The 21,749-nt window shown below is 52.8% G+C and overlaps 1 protein-coding gene across 2 annotated transcripts in view; it reads left to right on the plus strand.

Annotated features, from left to right (window-relative positions):
* IQCE (IQ motif containing E) overlaps nt 1-21,749 on the plus strand; it is a 44,839-nt gene that overhangs the window by 159 nt on the left and 22,931 nt on the right. Inside the window, exons 1-11 of one of the 2 annotated variants that reach the window (XM_028091917.2) lie at nt 180-241; nt 5,854-5,901; nt 7,310-7,355; nt 10,249-10,377; nt 10,935-11,069; nt 11,970-12,040; nt 16,060-16,173; nt 16,299-16,349; nt 19,206-19,276; nt 20,301-20,373; nt 20,570-20,619. In XM_028091917.2, coding sequence (XP_027947718.1) covers nt 10,314-10,377; nt 10,935-11,069; nt 11,970-12,040; nt 16,060-16,173; nt 16,299-16,349; nt 19,206-19,276; nt 20,301-20,373; nt 20,570-20,619 — 629 coding nt within the window. In that variant the 5' untranslated portion in view covers nt 180-241; nt 5,854-5,901; nt 7,310-7,355; nt 10,249-10,313. Of the gene's footprint in view, nt 1-179; nt 242-5,853; nt 5,902-7,309; nt 7,356-10,248; nt 10,378-10,934; nt 11,070-11,969; nt 12,041-16,059; nt 16,174-16,298; nt 16,350-19,205; nt 19,277-20,300; nt 20,374-20,569; nt 20,620-21,749 lie in introns of those variants that run through there. The other variant, XM_028091915.2, reaches the window with a different exon arrangement.

A 21,749-nucleotide genomic window follows, 5' to 3' on the forward strand; every position in this document is an offset into this window, starting at 1 on the left:
ACAGCAACCATTATTGTTACCGCATAAGAGCGGCCCTCGGGCCCCCGCCCGCGTGCAGCCGGCCGGGCGTCCCCGCCCCCCACCCGGCCTCCAGCCGCCCCTGGACCCCGCCCGCCCTTGCACAGGCCGCCGTTTCCAGGAAGCCCTCCCGGACGCTGCGCCCTCGGCGCGCGGCGCCTTGCGAGGCCCCGGCCTGTGCCGAGCCTGCGACCGCGATCCGCGGGGCAACGGAGCCCACTCTGTAAGTGCCAGCCCACCCGTGCCTCTGGGGCGGGGGGCAGCGGCCGGGGCGGCCGGCCCGAGCCATCCGGATGTGCGGGGGGTGAGGGTTGGGGAAGCCCCGGGCCCCCGGGCCCCGGGAACAGCGCCCTGCCCAGCGCCGGTTGGAAAAGGCTTCCCTGAGGAGGTGCCTCCAAGCTTCCTCCCTTGGGTGAGGGCGAGCGTGCTGTCAGCTCGTGCCTTTTCCGAGTATTTTTGGCGCCCCTGCTCTTCGCTGGAGGTGTCAACGTGGATTAATGAGCGGCATTCGGGGGGGGGGGGTGGAGAACGAGGCAGTAAACCGCATTAACATGGCCTGTGCAGAACGTGAAACAGGCCCATGTGGCCGCGATGGGTTGCAGAGGACTGCTTTAGGCTGCGTGCCTGGGCAGGTGCCCAAGACGCCCTGGATGTCCCTGACCGGAAGGAGGTCTGAGTGCAGAGGGGCCAGCAAGCACTAAGGTCCTGGGGTGGGAAGGTGGGATGTGTTCCAGGGCCTGAAAGAAAGCTTGCTGGGACCTCGTGGGGGAAGGTGGGAGCGGGCCTGACAGTGGACAGCCTCTCAGGCCATACAGGGAGTTTGGACTTTATTTCCCGGACCGTGAGAAGCTTTTGGAGGGTTCCAGACAGAGGGCATTTTGCTCACTTTGCTTCCTTCTCACGGAGAAGGCTGTGCTGGGCAGGGCTACACAGAGCTCAACCAGTGCAGAGCATCCCTCAGGACACCAAGTCCTGCCTCACCTGGAAGGCTGGCCCACCTACCCGGGATTCGCTCACTGCTCCTTCATCTTTAGAAAGTGACTTCTTAGGTCGTGATTGTGAGAATCGTGAGCACTAGAGAAAATGTAGAAAGTCAATTTACCCGTGATCTAACCACACGTGATCCAACAAGAGCACGTTAATGTTTGGTGTATTTCCTTTCGATCTTTTCTCAATGCAGCTCTTCCCACACAGCGTTTAAAAAAATTTAAGATCATATTTAAATTGTTTTGTGACCTTTACCATTTAATTTGTTGTTAACATTTTCCCCACAGCCACACGTTTTCAAGAGCATGATTTAAAAAGTCTGAGCTGTGGCTACCCCTACTTTATCCGCTTCCCTGCTTTCCCTCTCTCATTGGCACTTTTTCTCTACTAGGAACAGTGTGGCTGTAAACATTCTTACACACTTAGCATTTGTTAAGGCCTTTCCACGTGAGGCTCTGAGGACACAAAACCAGGTGAGCCCCAGTGCCTTGGTCTCAGGGAACTCCGTCGTGGAGGAACTGGTGTGAAGCTCTCTCAGCACTTAGGAGACTGTCCGCCCTTGGTCCAGGCTAATGTGTGGCTTTCTGCTGAGCTTGGATCTGTTTGAAATTAGATAAGAACCTCTTGAGAGCAGGCACTGTGCAGTCTGTCCGTTCCCCCAAGTGGACTGCAGCTGCCTCCGGGCTGGCTGGTGAACTTCCCAGAGCTCTTACTCTGTGCCAGGGGGCTCACTGCGCAGTGGCTGTATCCATGGAGACTGAGTGGGGCTACGTGGCTGTATACAGAGCCACAGGGGTGACCTGGAGCCTGAGTGGAACCACCAGTGATTTAAGAGTCAACACTTGTGAAAGGGCTCAGAGATTCTAGAATAAGACAGTAAGAGCATTGATTAGGCATTCACTACGTGTAACGTTCTGTGTCACGTGCTTTACTACTCAGGTGGCCCCCTGGCCCCCCTCTAACCTCTTGTACGATCCCTGCGCCCTCCTGCCTCCCGACCCTCCTGCAGCCTCACAGCAGCACAGCTTGCACATATTTATGACGGCTGCTCTGAAGACTTTGTCTGCTAAGTCCATCATATGGGCCCCTTCAAAAGCTTCTGTTTCTGCTTTTTCCCCTTCTATCACTCACACTTTCCTGTTTCTCTCTGCGTCTCTTAGTTTCCTGCTGGAAGCTAGACTAAATGTTACGGCATGTAACTAAATACATCTAGTAACTAAATGTTACTAGAATGTTACAGCAGCTCTGGGTATTGATTCCTCCTCCCCATGGGACTGACGCGGTTTGCTTGGTGGTTCATCTCTCTGCTGAGTGACTTGACTGAGGTTGATCTCCCTACACTGTGCAGCCTCTGATTCCCTGCTCAGATTCTTTCTTGTGTGCATCTTCTAGCCTAACTACCTCAGGGTCACCCTTGGGTCAGCAGAAGCCACTTTCTGCTCAAAGGTTATAGGTAAGCCCCTTGGCCTGTCAGATCTTTGCCCTTCACCGCTGCGTGTATGTGTATGTGCGAGTTTGGTGTGTGTGCATGCACAATGCATCCGTGGCATGAGTGCGTGTGTGCCTGCGTGTGTGCACACGCGTGTGCATGTGGTGTGTGTGGTGCGTGCCTGCAGGTGTGCGCTCACGCTCGTGTGCATCTGTGGTGCGCGTGCATGTGTGGTGTGTGTGTGCATGCACGTGTGTCTGTGGTGTGTGGCCTGGAAGCTGCAGTCACACGGCAGGAGTTTAGGGTTTTGCCCACCTGCAGCCAAGGACTAGCAGCTTGGGTCTCTCCTCTCCATCTCCCCTGAGAGGGCAGCTGAGCCGCGCACGTGGCCCCCCAGACTTCAGAGATGTGTGATTTTACCTTTAAGCCTGGCTTTCTGGGAGCTGCTCTTGCATGGGAGTTTCTTGTTGAACCATTGTTTGGTTCAAGGTTGTGCTAAGGCCCCTAGCGCCCGTGAGCTTGTGCCCCTTGGTTGATCTTGGTCCGGTGTAGAGAATGTTTCCAAGTCCACCCTGAGCCTGCACCTGGTGGGTGCAGTCTGATGCTTGTAGGCAGCCTCCCTGAGCCTCGGACTTGACCATGACCCCAGGAAGGCTCTCCTGGGCCTGTTACAGTTCCTCTTGCTCTGCTGGTTAGCTTTCTGCTGTGATGATCACAGAGCTGGGAGGGCTTTATAATTGCTCCCCACCACGTCACCGTGGTCTTCAACTTGGCACTGGAATCAGGGAGGCATGGGGATGCTCCACTACCCGCTACAAATAAAGCCAGTCCCCTCGGGCTCAACTGTTAGCCTGCCTCTTCCTCTGGGAAGGACCTCTGTGCCTCAGGGATGGACGTGTGTCTCTCCTGGAGTGACACCCCTACTCCAGGAGGGGGTGCTGGCCTTCTGGGCCTGACCTTCCCTGCGTGGAACCTCTGCCCTACAAGCAAACCAGCGTTGGGGCGTCCGGGACCCAGATTTCCTAGCCTGCTACATCTGAGGCAGAGCTTACACCCTACTTCTCAGAACCGCCCCCCACCATTCCCCACCATCCTGCCTGCACCCACCTAGAGCGGGTCTCTCTGAACTAGTTTCTGTGGGATGGAGTTTGGGGGGCGAGGGGTACCCCAGACTCCCACTATCCTTCCCCACATTTAGTAGATTTTCTTGAATGAATTGTATGCCTCTATTGTTGCATGGTTTTAGGTCAATTTCCAGAAACCTCAAACAATTGTTTTGTAACTTTCTGTGTTCAATGGTTGTTGAAGAGACAGTTGCCTGAGCTCCTCACCCCACCATTCGGGAAGACGGCTCCCAGATAGTGCAACCCTTCCCCACTGTCACCATGTACTGAGTCCCCATAGGCCCCTGCATCTCATATAGACACGCCATGTCTTCTCCCCCACTGTATGTAGACTTCCGGTGCTTTTAAAAATCTGGCAGAGGAACGGGTCCTCTGTGGTCCAGGAAGCTGAGGTGGAGAGGGTCCATGGCGTGACCCACGTCACACAGCTGGCACGCAGGCCTGAGGCTGCTCCAGGCCTCCGCGGGACTCTCTGCCCACCCGCCTGGCCTGCCTGCAGCCCCTGGGTTCCCGCCTCACAACAGTCGGGGGCAGTGTAGCCCGCCAGCCTGTGGCGGCATGGATCGTGCTCAGGGAACTGGCCATCAGCGTGTTCGCTGTTTTTAACAGTCTGTGGTCTCTCTCCTGCCAACTAAGGGGCGGGTCTGTGGCGGCTCCGCAGTTCCAGACATGGCTGGCAGGGCGCAGGTGGTGACCCGTGGGGGCGGACTGGCTGGGGAGAAGGCGTGGTGGGCGAGCACACCTGTTGAAGAGGGAAGTCACTTGGTTTTATCCACCACACACATAACATCATTCCCTCGTTGAGCCTTCAGGTCATCACAGTTTTCAGGGTTTTATTCAGTACAAGTAGTAATGACAAGTGTCCACAAGAGAAACCTTTTGCTGCTCCTCTGTAGTTTCCAGCAGGTTCACACCGGCCGTTGGTAGGTGCGTCCTTTGCAATGCCAGGGCACCCGGACGCGGTTGCCACAGTCGCTCCTCTGGTCTTGCCTTCCCCTGCTTTCCCTTCCTAAATGTTGCACGTTGTATTTCATACACTTTGCTCAGGGAAAACTCTCTCTAATCGGCATGTGCTATTTACCCCTGAAAACGTCACCTGTTCAGGGACATTGAAAACCTAAGTCCGTGGCTGGTAAAAGATCCTGCTTATTGGAGCACGCTTCCTTCCCCGGCCCCATGTCACGCCGCACCCCTAGTCCAGACTCTGTGTTTCGGAGAGCTGGCACGGGATGCTGCCCCTGTTTCCAGCGGACCTTCAAGCTGCTAGCAGCATTGTTGTTTAAGTGCTGATCCTCAGCCCTGCAGAGGATCTGTGTGCTTTTCAGAAGGCAGCAAAGTCCTGCTGGGAGGGCGCCTGGGTGGCTCAGTTGGTAAGGCGACTGCCTTCGGCTCGGGTCATGATCTGGAGTCCCAGGATCGAGTCCTGCATCAGGCTCCCTGCTCAGCAGGGAGTCTGCCTCTCCCTCTGACCCTCCCCCCTGTCATGTGTGCTCTCTCTCTCTCTCATTCTCTCTCTCAAATAAATAAATAAATAAATAAAATCTTTAAAAAAAAAAAAAAGTCCTGCTGGGCTAGGAAGTGGGTTCCACCACAGCATGGACGGCTTGCTGAAGTACGCTGACCCCAGCAGCCCGGCACAGATCATCGGTTCACAGGAGGGGCGTGCGGTCCTAACTCCCAGCAGCAGCTTCGTAAATCAGCAACACAACAGTCTGAAAGGATTTAAATTTTGTTCCTCCTTTCTCTTTTTTTAGGATTTAAACTCGAGTCGGTGAATTACATGGAAACACTCTTCTCTTGAGAAGCGACATCCTAGTTCTGGAATTAGGTGTACGGGTTTTATCCCCTCCCCACAGGGCCAGGGCAGGAAGCTTTATGAGTCCAAATAACGCATGTATTAATGAGTGTGTTTTTTTAGAAATAACTTCAACTTGTTCTGATCAGGATCCACAGACTCCTCGTGCTTTGATGTGAAGGTGAATGAGAGCACACTTAAACCACGTGGAATACGAAGTCCTTTTAACCTGAACTGTTTCTTTAGCAACAGTACCCAGCGATTCCGTGCAAATGGTGTCACTAGGTGGACAGACGTGGAGCAGCCCTGCAGGCAGAGATTCTGCTGTGTCCCCCACCCCTCCGTTCTGCTGGGCTGAGCCGTCTGGTGCCACCTGCTTACTTGGACTGGGTTTCTTGAGTCTCTGCCTCCGTAGTTGTGGCTCTTTCCACCTTGTGTGTGTAACCGTGGGGAGCCAAGCAGGTGCCCTAAAATTTCAGTGTTTGCATCTCTTCTTCCAGGGAGATGACGGTCTATCTGCAATTACCTTTGACTCTGACTTTGAGACGGTGAGTGTGGTCGGGGGGCAGCCGCTCATCCCCGCCCTGGTGCCTTTGCCTTGCTCATGTTACTGAAACACATGCACCAGGTCATTCCCCACAAATGTTGAGTTTAGAGCTGAATATAAACTCCACGTGCTACTCAGCACCTGAAGAGTTTGGAGCCCTTCATTGGTTGTAAACAACTGTGGTTATAATTTTAAGACTTGTATCCAGGTGTTAGTCCTGAGTAGAGTATATTTGAGGCAGATGGTAAGCTCCTATCCTGGGTCTGGTTTTGGCTACAACCCCCCGGCCCCCCTGGCCCCCAGTCCCGACACGTGAGGGGAAGGAGAGGGCTCCGGGAGGAGATAGGAGACTCTTTGGCAGCCGCAGGCCTGGCACTGCATGATGTCCTGGCCTGATGGCCTCCGGGGTCCCTGGGATGCAGGAGCTCGCTTGAAGGGTGAGTGGACAGCACAGTCCCCAGGCAAACCAGCCTCCAGCTTGGCCTCTCTGTGTTCATGTGGGAAGCTGTGCTGGGTAGAGAATGAAGCCTTCCAGCCACATGGTGAAAGACGAGCCCGGGGAGCATGTCTCCAGCAGGCAGAGTTATCGACGGACCTCAACACAGAGCCCTGAGGGCACGTGGCACCAGCAGATCCCCATTCCACCAACAGCTCTGTGCACTCAGGGGAGCCTCTCGGGCCCCTTGTCTGCCATGAGGGACCCCTGCAGCGTGAGGGATGCCCCCCTCAACACCACTGAGGACAGGGGCCCAAGATGCTCCCTGAAGTAGGGATCCAGCCCGTCTGCTGGGTAAAATGCACAACATAGAACTCCTTGTTTCCACCGAAAGAGAAGTGAGGGGCATTCTCTGTCTAGTGGGAAACAGTTGAGGAACACAGGCGTGGAAGACGTGTCATTTACCCGGGCATATAAGTAGTGGGTAGGAGAACTCACTGGCATCTGGGTTGTCCCCGGAGACGGAATTACGACAGGGTCACTCCTCTGCTGCACCTTCCCTCCGCAGGGGGATTTGCAGTCGCCTTATTCACGAGGGTTTCTTCTTGCCAAATCCGCCGTCGTGGAAGGGCACAGCCTGGTGCTCCAGGTGCTGGCATGAGGACAGTGGGGTGGTCAAAGATACACCATTTGTGGGGTATCTTCAGTCTGTGCTTATGTAGTGTCGCCAGGGCTTCCAGGGACCTGGCTCAGCCAGGGCATGGCACCGATCACCTTTCCTGGGGTCGCCCCACCGTGCCATGGGCTTTTTCCTTGGCTCAGACTGCGCTCAGGTCTCTGCTGAGTTAATCTCCTTCTCACTGCCCTTGCACCCGCTCCGAGCCATCCCGAACACACCCATGCTTCCACCACTGGGGCCGCTGGGCTGCTCTGGAAGGCTCAGCGTGCTTTACCTCGTTTATCTTTCTTTCAGAAAGCAAAAAGGAAAAGTTTCCACAAACCTCCACCCACATCACCGAGTAAGTATGACCGGGCCCCTCATCTCTCAGATTTCTGCAGTTAAACACAGAAAATGGTTCTCAGAAGCTGTCCTTCCCTGGCGTCTTGGGAGAAAGATTACGAATGTCTTCCTCAAACACTTGGGGTCATTGAAATGCAACACTTCCACCGCTAGGCTCCGTTTTGTGTTAGAGTCTTGCGAGCTGGCGCTCTTGGGGTCCCCACCTTACCCCGTGGCCCCAGTGGTCCCCGTTTGAGGAGGCCCTCGAGGGGCTGAGGCTCCTGAGTCACTGTCCCTTGAGCCCCCGGCAGATGCCGTGTTTCTGGCCTCTTGTGCTCATTCCCCGCCCTTTGGACCCGCTTGTGTCTTGGGAACGCTGCCGCGGCCAGAGGACCTCATCCCCTCCTGAGTCAGAGCTGCTGTCGGCACACTGAGCAGGTGTGGTTTCCTGTGGACTCACCCTGGCTGCCTCTGCCAGGTGCTTCTGTGCTCCCTGTTCTCAGCAGGGGTGGCAGCTCTGTCCGGGAAACACCATCCTTGGCCATAGATAAGCAGGCGGCTGCCCTTCGGGCACGAGGCTGCAGGGGTGGGTCCTCTTCTGCCCGGGCTGCTGAGCTGAGCTGAGCTGGGCGCCTTCTGAACAACAGATAGTTACTTCTCACAGTCCTCGAGGCTGGAAGTCCAAGACCCGACCAAGTCTTGGTAGGGTTCTGGTGACTGTGCTGCGGACAGCCACCGCTGGATGGTATCTCCCATGGGGGAGGGGATGAGGGAGCTCTGTGGGGTCCCTTTTATGGGGGCACTAATCCCATCATGAAGGCCCTCGCCCGTCATAAGCTAACCATCTCCTGCAGGCCTCACCCGCTCATGCGATCACAGTAGGGGTTAGGTTTCAGCATAGGACTTGGGGGGGGGGCACAAACGTTCAGTCTGTGGTGCATGGGGTCCGTTTAGACAGCCAGCCAGCCTCTCATTCTCCGCCATTCTGACATTGCTCTAGAGTGTGGTGAGCCACATGTGAATTTTATGCTTAGGAATGTCTTTATGACAAAGTTTAAATCCTGGATTGGCTTCCTTTTGCTCGCCAAAAACCTGAGGCCATCCCTGACTTTATTACACATGTATTTATGTTCCTTACATGCGTGTACATTTCAAACACACCGTGTCACGTGTATGATGCACTCAGAGAATACTAACGGACTTTCATATTAGCCCAAGAAAAACATAATTAGGAGGATAATTCCTGCCAAGGAAAGAGTGTTTTCTATTACAAAGAAATATAAACATTAGAGAGAAAGCATCTATCAGTTTGGATTTTTGATGTCCTTGCTCTCCTTCCATGGAGGAAACTGAGAATTGATGTAAAAGTGTGGTGTTTGTGTTTTAAACCTTCTAGTTTTAGAACCATTTTGTTTTAAGTCCTTCGTGGCTACAAGGTGACGAAGGTAAAGATCACAACGTCTTTCGTTATTCTTACCGAAAGTCAGCATTTCGAGTGTTTAAAACAGTAATAATCAAATCGTTTTTATCTTGATTTCTGTAAACATCTGAATTGTGTTTCATGTAAGTTACAATGGTGAGAACCCCCAAATCATAATTTGAGGGGGCTGCTGAACCTCAGCGGCCCCGCATCTCCCCACGCTTTCTCCTGGCAGCCTGGCGGGGAGTCTCGTCTTGCACTGGCACTGATCATGGGTGCCCTGCTCCCCACTGACCTGCATGTCCTGTCTCCCACGCTCTCGTGCTTCTCTGCCTGGGCTGGCATTGCCTCTCACTCTGGCTGGCCAGGTCTCAGCTCCGAGGCCCCCTTCCCTCACGGCTTTTGGAGCATGTGTTGAGGAGTTGTGCTTCTGTCTGGATTCCTGGGCCATGCCAGCAGTGACTGCGTGTCCTGTTCACGTCACAAGTGTGGCTCTGTAATGCCTAAGCCAGCTCCACGTGGGTTTGTAGCTTCCAGAGCGCGGGGGCTGGGTGCTTGCCGCCCTGCTCACCAACGTGCTTCCCGGCCCGTTTCCTTCTGCCTTTCCTTCTTTGGTCTGTGTGCGTGCACGTTTCCTGAGGAATTCTTACAATTCATTGATGAATCACATACATTTAGGAGGGAAATGTTACTTGGGGAGCTGTTTCCCTGGTTGCGAATTTACTTTAAAGTGAGCACTTAAATGGACAAAGTTTGGAAGGCCTTCAGCTGTCCGGGTGAGCAAAAATGCATCTGGGTCTAGTGAGTCTTTATCCTCCTGTTCTAAATAATAATGGGACATTTCTCATAAATTTTGAAGCCATGGAAAAAACATAGAAATTTTTTAAAAAATTAAATATATTAGACTTAGGTTTTTAGGACCTGCTCTAGACAGACATTTCTTTGCTAAATATCAGCATGTTTTATGAGTAAGTTTTCACATAAATTTGCTATATCTTCCATAATTAAAAAGATGAAATTCCAGATTAAAAAAGGACTTTAAGATATTTCCCTTGTTTTGATAACAAAATCAAAAATGTCCTGGAAAGGTAATTTTTTTCTCATTTCTTCTAGATTTTTTAATATATTAAGTTCTTGATATTGCTTATGTCACTGTGTAGCAAAATGAAAAGTATTTTACAGTGTCGAGTATAAAGGACACAAAATTGTGTTGACTATAACCGCGACAGTGTCGAGCTACACACGCGTTGTAAAACGTCAAATATTGGTGGAATTATGGATTTGCATTTTTAGATAAATTTCCCATTACGTTATATCTTTATAACAAAATTTTTTTTAAATGTAAGTATATATACATATCATGACTGTGTTTTTTACTTTTGTCACAATAGTCTTGTGAATATTCTATGGTACTGTTTTTGTCTCTCTAAGACACTTATGTTGAGGGGGCATTGATCTCTTGCACCTCTGAAACTGTATGTTGACTTTCTAGAGTCACCTTATTACTCTAAGCCGAGAAAAGTGGCGTCCTGGAGATCTTTGAGGACAGTAGCAAGCATGCCTCTTGGTAACAGAATGTCCTTAACCCCACAGAAGCTATGGCTGGGAAGCTCAAATCAAGGTACGTGGTTGCTCCGACAGAGACCTTGCTCCACAGGAGAGTTTTAGGAATTGCGGGTGGTGATTTAAGATAGAGTTTGTGATATGACTTATTTGAATGACATTGTTTTTAATCTTCTCAAAGACGTCGAGCCTCGTAACCTTTCCGTGATGTGCAGTGTAGTTTCTGACGGTTTGCATGTGTGACACCGTGTCCCTTTGAGTCTTAAGATGTCTCAGCACGGCTGGCCCGGCATGTTGGAGACAACTCCTACCGGCTTGCACGAGCCAATGGTTCCATTTCTAGGAATTTTGTGAGCTGGTCTATGGCACACTGACAGCTTGAAATTGGACGTGGTGGGAATATTCATACCAGGGAAATAGGCAGATGCTACAAATCTGGGCTTCCTTTGTCTCTTGAGAGCTGCTTGTTGAACATTTACCAGCAAAGCACTGATTGCCGCTATCTGCTGGTTGACTTAAGCTTTCTTCCGCCCAGGAAGATTGATTATTAGAGGCAAAACCTCCCGTTGTGTTTGTGTGTACCTGTCGTGTTAAATCCATGCACGTTCAAACCAGGAAGTCTGACCCAACCCCTGAAGTCAGACCTGACCTTGGAGCATGCACGGACCAACCCCCCCAGCAGCACGCCCGACTATCTGACAGAAGCTTTAAGAATGAAGAGGTCACATCTCAGGCGTTCTGCCAGCAATGGTGAGCATGGTGATGGTGACAAGGCCACACGTAAGGAAAAGCAGGAGGGAGAGTGTGGGATTTGCTTTGACTCAGTGAGATTGGGGCTTCCTGTGCTGGCTCCGTCCCTACGAGGTCATGGAGAGAGGACAGGGGTCCTGCAGGTCCACTCTGCCCTTCTAGAAAGTAGCTTTCCTAATGTGGACAGTGGCATCTTCCCAGGCTCCCATGGGGCCTGCCTCCCTAAACTCGGAGTCATACTGAAATCTTTTGGATACACAATCTTAGAAATAACAATTGCGAATGAGGAAAAGCCCACGTCTCACCAGAAAAGCTGGCTCTGTTGCCTGTGTCTGTCTTCCTGCCTGGTCTTCAGCCACGTTTCCTGCCTGGCTCTTCCTGCTGTCCTTGCAGACCTCCGCCGGGAGCACGGCGGGCCCTTGTCGCTGTGACCCCGAGCTGACCCCCTTCCTGTGTTGGCTGGCTCCGAGTTCTACTTTAGGCTTGAATGTTTTAGAGTCTCAGTATATTGGGTATCACGCTGAAACCAGAGTATGCTTCACTGTTTGGACATGGGGAGGGGTATTGTTTCTTTGTCTTTTTGTTTGTTCTTTAAAATCTGAACATACCACTTCTCCTTTGACCCCTTCTTTCCTTTTCCTGCAAGTAAGCCCTGTGTTCACACCTTTCCGTTTCCTCCCGCTTTATCTTTCTGTATGGCTATCAGTTTTGGTCTCCTTAATTTGGGGGAAGTATTGTGGTCAGGCTAAAAATGTTGAAGTATTTTTGCTCCTTTTTTTTAAAATCCTCCTTTTTTAAAAGGGGTAATTTTATCAACTTCCAGGTTTTCCTTAAGGTACAGCCAAGAATTCTTTCTGCTGTTGAGATGATCTTTTCAGACATTTGCGTGTTGCCCTCCAGGTCATGTTCCCGGGACCCTGGTCTACAGAGAGAAGGAAGACATGTATGATGAGATCATTGAGCTGAAGAAGGTAATGTTTCTGTCTGTCCCTTGCTGGTTTTGGATAGCGAGAGCCTTCTGCAAGGACAGCTGGGACAGTCAGGGTCGGTGCTGACATGTCTGCACGGAAAGAACATGAGCTTCGAAGGGACGCCCGAGTTCGAAGCTGGGCCTGGTGCCTTGGAAGTGGGGTGGCCCACGTCACACCAGCTGCGGGAGAAGCCTCCCCCGTGTGTCAGTGCCATCTCTGCTCTGCTCCCGCAGCATGGCAGGGAGTCAGGGGAAACACGGGCTTGACCTCACAGTCCCTCCGCACAGAGATTTGGCGTCGGGTAAGGTCACTGGTGTCGTTGTTATCAGGAGCCTCCCGTGTGTGTGTGTCTTCTGTGTGACCCGGACGTTCCACGTGCCCTCACTCGATGGAGTTCCACAGGAGTCTGAGGGAGCGCACGCGGTTAGCTGGTGATGACCTTGAGACTCAGACAAGGTAGTAGTCTGTCCAAGGTCAACCAGTAGCAGAATGAAGACTTCCACCAAGGCCATCTGCCTCCCAAGACCAAGGCTGCTTTTACTGCCCTGTGCCATCTCCCAGTCCCTGAAGTGCGAACTGCACTGAGATGAATCACCGTCATCTGCGTCACCCTCACCATAACCACGACGGCCACACTGTTCTTTCCCGCCCTTACGCATTCTCGTGCCCCTAGAGAACAGGCCAGGGATCACTCCCTTCCATAACCTTAGTCTCTTTCTAGCCCCACTGTCCCCTCCAGCCGAACCGTATCGGGGGGACCACGGCCCGTCTGGGCACCAGAGGTTAAACAGGGTGTGGGTAACCAGCACCCCCAGGGCACAGCTATATAGTGAGGAGCCTGCAAGGAGCAGGCTGGTCTGGGCCGTTGTGTATGAGACACAGTCCTTTTGTGTCGGGCCAGACCGGATGCTCGGATGTCAGGTAGAACCAAGAGACTGTGCTACCGTGGGAGTGGCCCAGCAGTGAAGGTGCCGCCCGTGTCCCCATACTCCCTTGTCCTCAGAAATTGCAAGCAAATGTTGGACAACTGCTTATCAGCGGTATGGTGGGGAGAACCCTTATTTTGAACTCTGCATCATCACTGCAGTAGCACTCTTGGATCTTCTTAGGGCTAGAAGTGGATCCCTGGGTAAAATTATACTGACTTTATTCAAATTTATCATCACAGGCATCTGGCAAAAATCAGCCTAGGCTTCTAAATGCAGAGAGAGGAGAATTTCACTTCCATGACTCCGTGGCTCTGGGATCTTGAGCATCAGAGTCGTTTTTCTATGGCAAATTTTGCCTCAGTTTCCTGTTGAAAAATGGGGACCATAAAGGTGCAGTTTCACAGGGTAGCTACGAAAAGTTCAGCAAAGTACCTGTGCGAGTATTCCACCCCACACCCAGCACTCAGCCAGGGTCCGGGGGTGTAGACCGTCCCAGGGAGCGCGGCCCTCAGCCAGGGACTGGGGGTGTAGACCGTCCCAGGCAGTGGCAGAGGTAGCACAGTCCCCTGCACCAATCTCCCCCACCTGTCAGCACAGTATCAAAACTAGGACGTGGACGCGGGCGCCGTGTGCATGTCCAGTTCTGTGCCGTGTTACCACATGTGTATAGTCATGTACCTGCCACCTTGGTCAACATACGTGCTGCCCCCAGGCTGTCCCTCAAGCTGCCCCTTTGTAGTCACACCTGTCTCCCTCCCCGCTCACCATTCCTAACTCCTGGTGACCACTGACGTTTCTCCCCATCTCTATAATTTTGGCATCCTGACGATGTTCTGTACATGGAATTACACAGTACGTGAGTTCTTGAGATTGCCATTTTCCACTCAGCATCCTGCCCTGAGCCTTCCAGGGTGGCCCATACCAGGGGCTCCTTCCACCCAGCCCTGGTCCAGCTGTATCCTTCGAAGTTTGATGTTATACTTTTTTGATGTGCTAATTCCCTGAAGACCCTTTGGCCCATGATTATTTGGAATTGTGTCGTTAAGTCTGAGAGTGTAAAGATTTTCATGTTGTTTTTGTTGCTGACTTGTAGTCTGACTCATTGCGGCCACAAGACACACCTCGTGTAGTTTGATTTCTTGTGTGTCCAGGTTGGCCGCGTGGCCCGGGCAGTGTCTTTGCATCTGTGCTATGGGCCTGGGTAGAGAGTGTGTGTGCTGCTGCCAGGCAGGGTGTCGTGTACAGGCCGTCAGCCCGTGTGGGGTGGCAGGGTGAGCTCCCCTGCACCCCTGCTGGCTCTCTGTCCAGCTGCTTGCTCATCGCTGAGGGAAGGGTGTTGAAGGCCCAATGTGCCCGTGGGTCTGGCCTACCCTCCAGTTTTGTCACTTGTTGGGTGTATGTGCGTTTAGGGTTGCTGTGTCCTTGGTGGATTAGCCCTTAGGGTCACTGTGTGACACCCGTGTCTGTTCTCTGACATCTGCTTTGTTTGATACTATGGACCCACTCCCGCTTTCACCGGTCAATGTTGCAGTGGTGTCTCTTTTTCCATCCTTCTATTTCTGTCTCCTATCTCACTACGTGAAAATCAACACAATTGGTCATGTTTCTTTAATCTACTTTGCCGGTTTCTGTCTTCAGGTGGTTTGTTTAGATCATTTATATTTAATGTAATTTTTGGTATATTAGGATTTAAGTCTTCCATTTTATTTGTGTGGCCTCATTACCCCTGGACAGTAAAGACCTTACCCCCCCCCCAGGCCTCCTCTGACCACCCCTCTGCCCCAGCAAGGAGGGGGCAGGGCATCTTGCTAGGGCCTGGTGGGGGTGGGGGCTGGGCTCCGCACTCAGTCCTCGCTGGCAGGGATGGGGCCATGCTCCGTTCTGCAGGGTCTGCCCAAGGTGGAGCCGTTATTGTCTGTAAGTTTTCTGCCTGGTGAGGCTCCCCTTTCCTGCTGGGGAGAGGAGGCTTTCCTGTCTGTGCCCGTGGGCTCATCCAGGCTTTGGCTTTCCCCCGTACTCCACTGAGGGCATGTGAGGCACAAGGGGGGACTCTGCGGTTGTCTGTTGGGTCCGAGCTAGTCTGCTTCTTCTCTCCACCTTTCTGAGCCTCCTTATGTTTGCCTCCCATATAGTGTCCAAGGTTTCTCACTGTACAGAGCAGGAGGAATAGGGAACAGTGAGTGTACCCCCCATTTTCAGAAGCAGAATTCCCATGATACGATTTCTTCTCCTTCCCGATGACTGTGCATGAACTGACTTATTGATTAAACCCTCACCAAATGCCAGGAATGTCTTGTGCCCCAGAGCGCCACTGGCCAACCGCGGGCACGTCGCCAACCTGCCAGGCCTCCCCCCGCGGGTGCATGCTTTGCGTCGGCTGACTGGTGGTGGTTTTGTTCAGACACCATCTCTCTTCTGGGACACCACAAGTGCCCGGAAAGGAGAAGGGTGTTTCCAGGATAGCTGGCTAGTCCAGCTGGGGGCTGATGCTGGAAGCTGGTTGACCACTGGCTGACCGTGTGGGCGCTGCCCCCTGTGGCTTGTGAGTGCTGCTGAGCCTCACACGCTCTGGGGTTCCACGGCCTGGGAGAGAGCTTTTTCAAGTGAGGACATGAAAAACAAAAATGAAAAATAGCCTGCCGTCACCCTTTCATAAAAGGGTGATGTAAGTCCAAACGAGGCAACGGAAGAGGTTTCCAAGTACAGGGCAGCTTGGGATCGAATCAGCTCAGTTGAGTGGGAAATTGACTGCATGGTCTTTTCTCCTCAGTTCACCACAGATTGGTGAAAACTTGTGAGGCCGTTGCTCTGATCCCCTGGGCCCTAGCAGAGGACAAGGATTTTAAGTGGACGTTAGTTAGCCTTTGACGAGTCCTAGCGACACATGCTGTGACAGACGCAGGCTCACTCGGCGGTGCCCACAGGACTCCTTCCCGTGACATGCAGCTGTCCTTCCCCCACGACACACACAGGGCCCTGACTGGGCACCGGGCCATTTGCAAGGTCTGCTCCGACTGGTGTTTCACCTGGATGTTCGTGTGCACACGTGTGTGCACGGGTGTACGTATGTGTGGTTCTGTTTCCCTTCAGTCATTGCACATGCAGAAAAGTGATGTGGATCTCATGAGAACAAAGCTTCGGCGCCTAGAAGAGGAAAATAGCAGAAAGGACCGGCAGATAGAGCAGCTGTTGGACCCATCCCGAGTAAGTTGTGGCCCCGCGTGGCGGCACCCGGCCGCGGGCTGGGAAGGCACAGGCTCCACTCCTCAGGCTGTCGGGGGGAGAGGCCGCGCCACCCGTGTCTTCATCTCTCCATCTGCTTACCGCAGGGCCCGGATTTTGTTCGGACTCTGGCAGAGAAAAGGCCTGATGCCGGCTGGGTGAGTACAGTCGCCGGCAGCACAGATAACCTCCCACTGAAATCTGAGTTCCAAACAGCCCACGCTGGAGGGTTGCCTCTCCTCTAACACAGTCGTACGAGAGGATTGACAGAGAGCGAGGGCCCAGAACTGCCCAAGCCCAGTCTCCACGGAGCCGACTCAGAGGGCTTACAAGAAGATGCTGCGGGCGTTCTTGGGGGCGCTGGGGAGGCTGAGCGGGCTCCGCGCGGGGCAGGAGGTACATTATAGGGCACAGCGGTCCCAGGGGGGGCGTCCCCCGCCACACCCGAGACGCACACATTGTGCTGAAGCAGTGATGCTGAGTGAAAACAGAAACAAGCGGGAGTGGATTAACCCTACGGCCTCCACGCCACCACTGCTGTGGGGCCACACCACACGTAGAGGACGGAGTGAAGCGGGGGACGGGCAACAGCACCATTCTGTGACCAGTGCCATGGCGGGAAGCCCCCGCGGGTGGACAGAAGTGTATCCCCACAACCCTCCTGAGTCAAGGGAGCAGCTTTACTTAGAAAGGCGAAATGCAAAAAGAAAACTGGAAAGGATGCAATTTTGAGATCGTTGAACACAAGGAATTAATAACACTAGTGAAGTGATTATTGGGTTTGGTGACCTAAAATTTATAACAGAACCCCTGAGATGACAGCGGGAACTGGATCCGTGTGACGGGAGAGCAGGGTGGATGTGAATTGGTGCGACAGAGTCCTCTGCCCCGAGCCTGGAGAGGACAGGTGCTGGCCTGCACGGAGAGCAAGCCGTCGGCCCCGCGTGAGTGCTTAAAGCCTGGCTCTGCCCCTGCGACCGCACAAAGGAAATACTTTCAGGGCCTAGAACACATCGAGTGTTTCCGCAAGAAAATCATTCTTAGTTGAGTAGCAGCTCCTAGACCTTGTGTAGTCGTACGTGATCTCACTGGATTGTTTTGTGATAGGGACCCAATCCCCATGTTCTAAAATCCGGAAACTGAGGTTAAGAGATTCCCCCAGGTTGGTTCGGAGTGAGCCCACAGGCCCCGTGCAGCCAGGCAGCATCTGCCTGGGTCCCCACCACTAGCCCGCGGCGCACACTTGAGTGAAGACGTTCCCTTGAACTACCACGGGTAAGATGATCGGAACCGGCGTCGGCAGGCCTGGGAGCGCACGGACGTGCTCCGAGCCGGACACTGCGTTTGGGGTCGGCGGGACCGAGCCGAGGAATGGTCCGTGAAGTCGTGCCCGCCGTGTGTGCAGTGCTGCTCTCTTTGGGCTCTGTCTGCGGGAGAAGATCCAGTATAAAAAGCCTTTCACACAAGGGTGTTTATAGCTGCCCAACTGGAGGGGGACACTGAAGAGAACCATTAAAATAGAATAACACTACGTTAAAATACACCTTCAGAAAAAATTTTTTAAAGAATATAAAACAGTATGGCTATGTTCAGAAACGTCTGTGTGGTTAATTTAGGTGAGGATCTAGAATTATGTAAATGATGCATACCGTAGAGGAAGGGCTTTTTGCATTTTTATTCTAACGCTGTGGGATTTTACTTTTTTAAGATTTTTATTGATTTTATTTAGAGAGAGAGTACATGCAAGCAGGGGGCAGGGCAGAGGCAGAGAGAGAATCTCAAGCAGACTCCTGCGCTGAGTGCAGAGCCTGGACGTGGGGCTCAATCTCACACCCCTGAGATCATGACCTGAGCCTAAACCAAGAGTCAGAGGCTCAACCAACTGAGCCATCCAGGCGCCCTGCTGTGGGTTTATTATTATTATTATTATTAAAGTTGATTAAAAGACAATCTAGATCCTCGGGAATGCACTGTTCCTACTTTCATACCCGCTGCCAAATCGCCCCTCAGAGTCACTGCACCTTGTGATTGGACACTTGTGCTGGTCACCATCTCCCCTCAAGAGACGTTTGCACGCGTGCACGAACGAGGAGGGCTGGATGTCTACTGATGGCTTGTTTGTATTAGCAGCTTAAATGTCCATCAAGAGAGGGATGGGTATCTACACCAAATGATCGTACTGTGTAAGAATCACTGAGATCTGTAGGCACAAAAGGAATAGACGCCAAGGCCGTGTGTGGTGTGAAAATAACAACTTGCAGACTGTGTGTGGTAGGATGCCATTTCTGCAAACACAACAGAATGACATTGTCGATGGGTACACATCCCTGTAGTGAGGTCTAGAGAATTCAGATTCAGTTGGGAACAATATTTAGTTGGGAGGAATAAGGTGAAGGAGCATAGTTCCGTCTATAATGTTTTCATTTTTTTTTACAAGAAGATGTATTCATGTATTACTAATATGATTGAAAATTTGCTTAAAATCCAATTAAAAAGTTGTTTGGCTACTCAAGAAGAAAGAAAAGGATAGTCTTCCAGAAACATAAGGGTGCTGTCTCCCAGAGTGATACATTAATAGAAGAAATGAGGTGGACGAGCAGTGGGGGGGCTCCTTCAGAGCTCTGTCTGCTCTGCTCACCCCAAGGGAATACTGTGGATGCAGTTGCCCGGGGCGGGTCAGGGTTGGGGATCTTTGTATCCAGTGCTGGTGGTGCCTCTCGTCTCGGAAGTGTGGAACGCGGCCGAGCGGAGGGCTCTGCACCTGCAGGCACATCTCCTGGCCCTGCCCGCTCCCACCCGTGCCACCCTGCACTGAGCCAGTGGGACAGTTGGCCCCCTCTTCGCTGCACCTAGAGACTACAAAAGAAGCCATTGATTAAGGGGGGCTGGGAGGATGTCTGGGTGCTGCCGGGTCAGCTGGCAGCCTGGGGTCAGGACAGTCTGAGTGGCCAGAGGGAGGGGGAGGTCGAGGACGCGGAAGCAGTCAAATTGATGTGCTGGCGTTCGATTGGCAGGTTGTTAACGGGCTGAAGCAGAGGATCCTCAAGCTGGAGCAGCAGTGCAAGGAGAAAGACAACGTGATTAAGTACGGACGCGCTGGCGGGGGCTGGGGGTGGGGGCAGCGGGTTCTGGAGCGTCACCGAGGCCTCGCCCCACCGTCCGCGGGCTGGAGCCAGCACGCGTGTCCCTCGCCTTGCCTCGTCTCTAGGACCAGTGTCTGCTCTGTCTGCTCAGACCGCAGCTTCAGTCCCCACCCCACCACCCTCTGTCCCGTGTCCCTTGTCCCAGCTTCCTCTTTGTACTAACCCTTGTCCAAACGTCACCGGGAATGGTATCCTCCCTTCATCTCTTTTCCTGTCCCTGGTGCATTTAAGCAATGCTTTCTCTCCTCGGTCTTCTGAGGATCGCCCGATGATGTGCCCTGGGTCTGTGGTCTTGATGCCAGCCCTCGGTGCTAGGAAGCCAGCTGCCTGCCCTGCTCCCGCGGTGTCCTGGTGCTGCTCCGGGGTGGCTGCGCACGCATCCCCCCGGCAATGTAATGCAGAGGAGAGTCCTTCTATTGCCCCGGTCTCCCCTGTGTACAACAGCCTCCTCCCGCTGGGTTTCTTGCTGAAACTGTCAACTGTGAACATTTTGATTATTTGCTGATTTCTCCTGTTTCAGAATCCTGAACTCTGTAACTGTACTTTCATTTGTCTGCTAGAGCTTTTTATGTGAAGTCTGTGGCATACTGAGGGCGGGGAGAATGGTGCTGGTGCTACGGGAGGGAAGTGATGCTCCCCTGCCCACCCCCAGAAGCAGCTGTTCTCACCCCGGGGTACTGGGTCCTTCACAGTCACTTCGCTTCTTCCCAGAAAGCCTCCTGCTTAGTAAGGAATAGCTTTAGGGCGTCTGTTACCGCACCTGGAGGTGGCCGGTCCAACACGGAGGGGGTCCTGAGGATGGGAGAGGGTCCTCCTGTGGGTCTCGACGCAAGTGCACAAGGCTCCCCACCCAGCCCGCTTCTCTTGCGAAGCCCTTCCTTGGCCGATGTTCCGGGAAGCACTCTTGCCCTTGGTCTGCCCTGGGGGTGCCAGCACGCCGTGTTAACTCTGAACTTGGGTTTCTAGCAAACTGCAGACTGATATGAAGACCACTAATTTGGAAGAGATGAGGATTGCCGTGGAGACTTACTATGAGGAGGTGCGTGGCCTTCTCCCGGGGGTGGGGGCGGTCATCCCGCCGCACCCTGGGGACCCGTAGCTTGCACGGGAATCCCAGCAACTCGGTGTTACTTGCGGCCACGAGGCAGAAATCAGGACTCTGATTACGGCTTTTCTTCAGGGGATGTCTTCATGCTCATTTTCTACTGTAATGTGCTTTAATTTGGTATTTACAGATTCATCGTCTCCAGACTCTCTTGGCAAGCTCTGAAACTGCAGGAAAGAGGTACGATCATGTCCTCGGGAGCCACGTTTTGTGTTTGGTCCTAAGAGTAACATAGGCATTATGTGGGAGGGGCGTGCACTACCCTTCTCTTTGGAGCCAGCACCTGTGTGGTGTGTTCGTGGCTCGAGTGCACGTGTTTCCATTTGGGACAGTTACACACATGCCCTCACAGTGGCCTCACGGCGTGTTCAGCTCTCCGCGCATCAAGTCCTTAGCTCCTACTACGGAACAGCTTCACGTACACTTAGCACTGTTGTTGAAAGCAGGCCTTCCTTTTCAAGAAGACCTTTAATACCAAGTACAAAGAATACAGGTTCATTTCCCAAGGAGTTTCTTAGGAGAGACATCAGGGTTTCCTGAGCTCGAAGATTCCGTTATCACAGATTTGGCCAGGTCGCTGGCCTTAGCACTGAGCTGCGGACGTGTATCAGGCATTCCCCTGTGCCAGGCACAGCCTTCCCTTTTCCCTTTTGGGGTTGGCAAGCTTTTTCTATAAAGGACAGTTGATCCTTGCTGTTCCCAGGAGGTATGTTCTGTGAAGTGTCCCCCAACACAGACCTGCTTGAATACGGAGCCATCACCCCTGGGGGACATGCAGAGTAGGTTCCTGCGAGCCTCAGGTCACAACATCATCACCTATCCTGTTTCTGTGTGTGTTTCTGGTTTAAAGACGGCTTATTTAGTAGATACTGCTGACGCCCCGAGCAGCATCGCACACATGTGCTTTCTCGCGATTAGGAACGCGGGGCAGCCCCTGAGCATTGTGCTGAAGGGGGCTGTTTTAAACCGTGAGATAACTGACAAAAGCGCAAATGTGGGAAAATAGCACTCACTAGATGGTGGAGGTGCCGCTTGGGGGGCACGTGGGGACTGCGGGGAAGGCAGAGCCCACCCCCACCCCTACACCCCGCCAGGAACTCGCCTCTCAGGCTTTCCGCCCCTACCCGTGTCCCTGGGCGACCACGAAGGCACCCCAAGTATCGATTCAGGGGTTACAAATAAGTTTTAGCAAGTAGGCAAATTGGCAAATACAGAAATTGAACAGTGAGGACTGGCTGTATGTTAGACTTTGTGGGATAAGGAGCAAAATCATTCTACAGGTATTTATGTAACGACAGAAAGCGAGTTCT

Source organism: Eumetopias jubatus, unplaced genomic scaffold (assembly GCF_037043125.1).
Source record: "Eumetopias jubatus isolate StellerSeaLion01/CBP00866 unplaced genomic scaffold, mEumJub1_p1.0 scaffold_12, whole genome shotgun sequence".
NCBI lineage: Eukaryota > Metazoa > Chordata > Mammalia > Carnivora > Otariidae > Eumetopias > Eumetopias jubatus.